The sequence below is a fragment of the Rhea pennata genome, chromosome 2 (assembly GCF_028389875.1).
Source record: "Rhea pennata isolate bPtePen1 chromosome 2, bPtePen1.pri, whole genome shotgun sequence".
NCBI classification, from domain to species: Eukaryota; Metazoa; Chordata; class Aves; order Rheiformes; family Rheidae; genus Rhea; species Rhea pennata.
Window position 1 is genome coordinate 34,051,088 of NC_084664.1, and position 5,294 is coordinate 34,056,381.

General features: G+C 47.4%; 1 protein-coding gene across 1 annotated transcript; it reads right to left on the reverse strand.

Annotated features, from left to right (window-relative positions):
• Window positions 1–331: 331 nt before the first annotated feature.
• Window positions 332–913, reverse strand: FERD3L (Fer3 like bHLH transcription factor). The gene has a single exon (XM_062567795.1). It carries the CDS (start codon window positions 911–913, stop codon window positions 332–334), a length of 582 nt encoding a protein of 193 aa, XP_062423779.1.
• Between the last annotated feature and the right edge of the window lie 4,381 nt (window positions 914–5,294).

Sequence of the window (5,294 nt, forward strand, 5' to 3'; positions counted from 1 at the left end):
GCAACAACAACCAAAAGACCCCCCCAGCCCAAGATATTTTTTCTTTCTTCCCATTACAAAAATTATTGTATATATATTAAAAATCTACACATACTAGACCTCTCTCCCCCCTTCTCCCTCCCCCCCCCCCGAACCGCACACTTCCCCAGAGCTCCTCGTTTTGCAGCCCACAGCTACCTCCTCCTCGCTGCGGTATAGGAAGCCAAGCAAGGTGCCTCCCCCTGCGTGCTCAGGGGAAGGGGCGCCCGGCCGGCAGCGCCCGGGGCCCCCGCCCCGGCTGCCCGCTGCGCGCCCGGGCCCTGCCCCGCTGAGCGCCCGGGCGCCGCGCTCCCTAGCTCCCCTCCTGCCTGTTGCAGCCGTCCAAGAGTTCGGTCATGAAGGAGATGTACACGATGGCCAGGCGTAATGTCTCTATCCGGGAGAGCCTCTTCTCGTAGGCGAAGGTGGGGACCTTCTTCCTCAGCTGGTCAAACGCCTCGTTGAGGTTAAACATCCTCTTCCTCTCCCGTATGTTGGCAGCCTGGCGCTGGGCGTAGGTGATAACTCGCTTTCTCTTAGGCCGGTCTAAAAGGGAAGCGCTCCGCATCCTCTCCTCCTCCTCCTCCTCCTCCTCTTCCTCTTCGTCGTCTTCGGGATCTCCTTCCCCGAAGGTAGCCAGGGGCAGCCCCCTGGCCATTCCCTCCCGGAGGGACAGGGCTTTGTCCCCGAAAGGAGACCCGGGGGGGAACTCGTAGAGTCCTAGGCTCGGCCCGGCTCGGGAGGGGCCCTCGGTGGCGCCCAGGGAGAGGTCGGCCACGAAGTCCAGCACCGAGGCGCCCAGCAGCCCCTCTGGGTACGGCATTTGCTGGGCTCTGCCGTGCAGCTCATTCAGGAGCCCGGGGCGCTGATGGGCTGGGAAGAGGCTGGCTGACATCTTACTTCAGCGAGGGCTTAATCTGGTCCCCCATCCCCATCCCCAGCGGTGTTAATATTTATAACCCCACGAATAACAGGATTAGCAGGACTAGAAAGAGCGGCCGTAAAATTTCTCTCCGTGATGCTGATGAGAAGAGACAGGTAGCCCCCTCGGGGACGCGTGGATGCTCCCGAGAGAGGAGTCCCCAGCGAGTCAATCCTGTCACAGCGATCAAGGACAGTTCCTTCTTGGCAAAAACCCTCCGCTCTTACCTGCTGAGCACTTTTGTCTCTTCTTACGCACCCGCAACCAAACGATTTTCAGCCTCTGTAAAGCCCGCAGCAGCAGAGCCGGGTCTCCACTGGGCTTGTTTTCCTACTTTCTGTCGGGATCTCTGAACCCTGAGAGCGAGCCTGACAATTGATGTCAGGCAAGTGCATGTATGCTTTTAATGATGTCCTGAAGAGGGGACCTGCATGCAGAGGGTCACCGGGGAATGTTTACCCTGTATCCCAGCGCAATGGGAGCTGAATGACAGGACCTCCATTAGCCTAAGTAAGCATTGTAGGAGACCCAGTATTGCATTCCCGGTAGTAACTGTTGGAATCGCCTCTCTGTTCCCCCCTAAATCCCCTTCAGCTAGAGTTCAAACATCTTTCCAGCGTGGCAGTAAAAGGCTACTTCGTAAAGCTCGTTTTCGTTCAGGCAGTTTCAAAACACTTGCTTTGAAACTCCTTCGTCTTACCCATGAGACGAGAAGGAGAGCGGCCAGTCTTACCCATATCTTTAGTCCGTCCTAATAACCGGTGGTACGCATAGGAATCAACTGGCTGCATACATTGATAATGCCGGATATACAGCGCAAAATACCGTGAAATGCATATAAACACGTATATACACCCTACTCCGCTGAATACTTTTCTTTGATCAAGATTTCCTTGGGGATAGAGGTAGGGGATTGTTTTGATTTTGTCTTGGGAGGCTGGAAGAGGTTAGGGGTTGTGTCTTCACCCTCCCACATCACAGGCTATCTTTAAATAAACAGGCTGGTCCTCACAATCTGTTGCAGTGTTAGACACACCCAAGTTGAATTGGATCGATTTCCTTTGGCACACGATTCGTGCGTACCGTGCTTTTACGAGTGGCTGGCCATTACTCTTGCACTGCCTCTTAAACCCTAATCTTCGTCTTTGTTATGCGTTGTTACCACTCCCGCTTTGGGGATAATTAGTCTTTAATTTCTAAGGCGATTTCAAAGCCCGTCAGATCAAAGGAGACCGGTAGGGGTGGCCGAAGGACCCAGCTCCGCGAAATTCCTCCCCACTTATCTACAGGACTGCAGATATTTCTGATCATGGACCAAGATCTGCAGTCATTTCCAAGAGAGCGAGCAAACCAGCGGTCCCCTTTGCGGGAAGAGATGCAGCTGGAAAGACTCTTGCCTCTCGGCTGCCGCCCTGCTCCCTCTGCTTTTCCACCCGCAGCAACCGTGTGCTGTGAAGGGAAGAGGCAGCCGCCGGCGACGCGGGTCGGCGGGGGCGACGCGGAGCCCACCCCGGGGCCCGTCCGGAGGGTGCGGGGCGGCAGCTACATTGGACAGCTCCGCGCCGCGCCGCCCGGCGCGCAGGTGCGTGGCCCCGGCCCCGCCGCCGCCGCAGCCCGCGCAGCGGACTCCTGCCCCTTTCCCAGCTACCTTTCTCCTGCCCCTTTCCCAGCTACCTTTCTCCTGCCCGTGGGCTCCAGAGCGACGACGAACCTCTCCTCCTCCTCCCGCCGCACCACCAGTATCATTACTGCTGCTGCAAGCGATGATCGGCGGCTCTGCGCCTGCTTCAGCGACTTAATGGCATGCCTAGTACTACATAAAGAAACAAAATAGCAAGGAGCTGCTTTTATTCTTACTAACGCGGTGAGATTTCTTAGCAAATAGGGAGAGAGGAGGTCAGAGATGTGCTTATTTATTAAGCGTATGCTTCATCAGAACACCTGGCGAATGAACTGGTAAAGCAAAAAGGAGGTGTAATACATCAGTTAAGGAAGGTGGTAACTATAGAGCATCCAAAACAAACAGTGAGTTGAAGAACTCCAAATATTGAGTGTTATACAAGAAAACATCGTGAGGAAAAATAAAAAAGGATCGCTAAACAATGGATCTGCAAAGGAACGTAAGTTATTTCAGCTCCTCTAATATGACAGGCATTCCATTTAAATATATGGAGATATAATTTAAGGGCATATGCCAGTAGAAGTGGGCGATCAGATGGTGCAAAGCTACCTAACAAACATCTCAGAACAGAAACAAAAGAAAGAGAAAATGTGAAATCTATACCCGAATTTCTGGTCATGCAGGAAACTGCTTTTTAGGGAAGGGTAGAGCAGCCCTTCGTGCTGGTCTCTTCAGGAAGAAGCGCATTTCTATAGCTTCAGATTTCTGCAGAAGAACCAGAAGTGCTTTAAATTGCAAGAACATAAATGGATAAGGTCTTTGAGCAGTGTGGCATTACAATGAAATCTTTTTTTGTTGAAGAGATTTGTGCAGGGTGTGCCTGTCCTTAAAGGAAGCACTTGAGCCAGGACTGAGCTACTGGTAGGTCCTAGTAGAAAATGAAGGCTTTTAGCCATGGTGAATCCTTGTGTCAAATTGCCTTTTTATTTTTTTTCTTGCTGCTTTGTTTCTTATTGTTTCCTCATAAGCTATTTTTTGCAAAAAAAAAAAAAAAAAAAAAAAAAAAAAAAAAAGGTTTTCATCTTAATAGTTTTAAAATGTGTATAATAATCTCAATGGACTGTGATTTGAGATTCTTTTTGAACTTTTTTTGAATATTTCATATATGCCCATTTTTAACACGTTGAAGAAAGTGGAGGTGAGGAAGTGCATAATGAATAGCCACACTGTAGGATACAAGGTTTCATTGCATAGACAGTGCAGTGATGTGGGGAAACAGGATATATTTTCATGAGAGACAGCTTTACACTCTGAAATCTTCCTAGCCCAGATTAGGTGCTCAGATATGTGTTCTAGCTTGGTTTTAACCAAGTATACAGACAGTTTGCTCTAGGATTGCTTCATCCACCTCACATCCTACTTCTGCATTTCCCCAGTGTGTCACAAAGTTTTTTTTTTCACTCACGAAATGCTTATAGATACAGAATAGAGATTGATGGCTACATCTTCAAGCCATTCTGCAGCTATCTGTGTACTTTTTTTTCTTCAGCAATATCTATGATAAGGTTTCAGACACTTGTGTAGTATCTGAGATTAAAACTCAAAACACAGTAGCTTTTATGATACACTAGCCCTATCAGAGAATCATATATATCCTTCTGCCCATCCCTAATTATGCCCCACTTATTAACAATTTAGAAATAAATGCATTTTAGTGGAAATTTTTATTAAAAAGTCCAATGTCCTTTGGGCCAGAAAAAATGAGGGAAAAATATTTTTTAATTCAGTGTATGCCTGTGGAAACAACTTTATGCCATTTTAAGCCTGGCTGCTGAGTCCCTATGCCAATCTTGTGAGAAGACAGCCATTCAGATGACATAACACACTCATTGAGACATCACTGATTTTAACAACCTAAACCTGTACTGTACTGGAATATTCGCTGGAAGTCAGTGCCAATCCCAGGATGCTGATATAAGGGGGCACTGTCTGTTAAACATGAATCAACTAGCTGAAAGCTGGTAAGTCCAATCTAGAAGCCACAAAAAGCTGGATCTGTAGCTGAAAAAAATGCTTATGCGCTCTTCTTGTAAACTCCAACACAGGAAAAATCTATTCTCCTTTAGTTGATCCTTTAATACCAAAGAGATCATTTCATTCTCAAAATGGGCCTGAATAATAGAAATATTTACAGGGTCTAACAGGGCTAATATAACTTCCACTTTTGTGCAAGTTTTTGCATAACTTTTGTGTTATGTGGAACATAACTTCCAATTTACTGACATTGCAGCTGTCTGATCTTGCTGCTAATCTTTAAAGTTATAGTAATGCTCACAGGTCAGGGCCTCATTACCCCAGAAGAGAGGACAATTCCTGCCCTGTTGAGCTAACATTACTGACAGACTGACCAGATAGAGAGCGATAGGGAGACAGGGAGAGTTTGCAAGGAATTGGACAGAGTTTGGAAAATGTCTTAGCTTGACACTCAATTAATGACGCGGAGGAAGCAATTCAATGAGTAACTGAAGAACTAATACAAAAGACACTTAGTCCTGCATCTAGTGCTTCTCTTAAGGACATGCACACCCTGCATTAACATTTTCTGTTGTACACTATATTTCTTTGTAATGTCATACTGACTCAACAACCTTATCCTTAATACAAAATAAAGAATTTAAACAAAGTTAGATAAAGTTTGATTGTTTTGATACTAGAAGAACATGGCAGCATGCA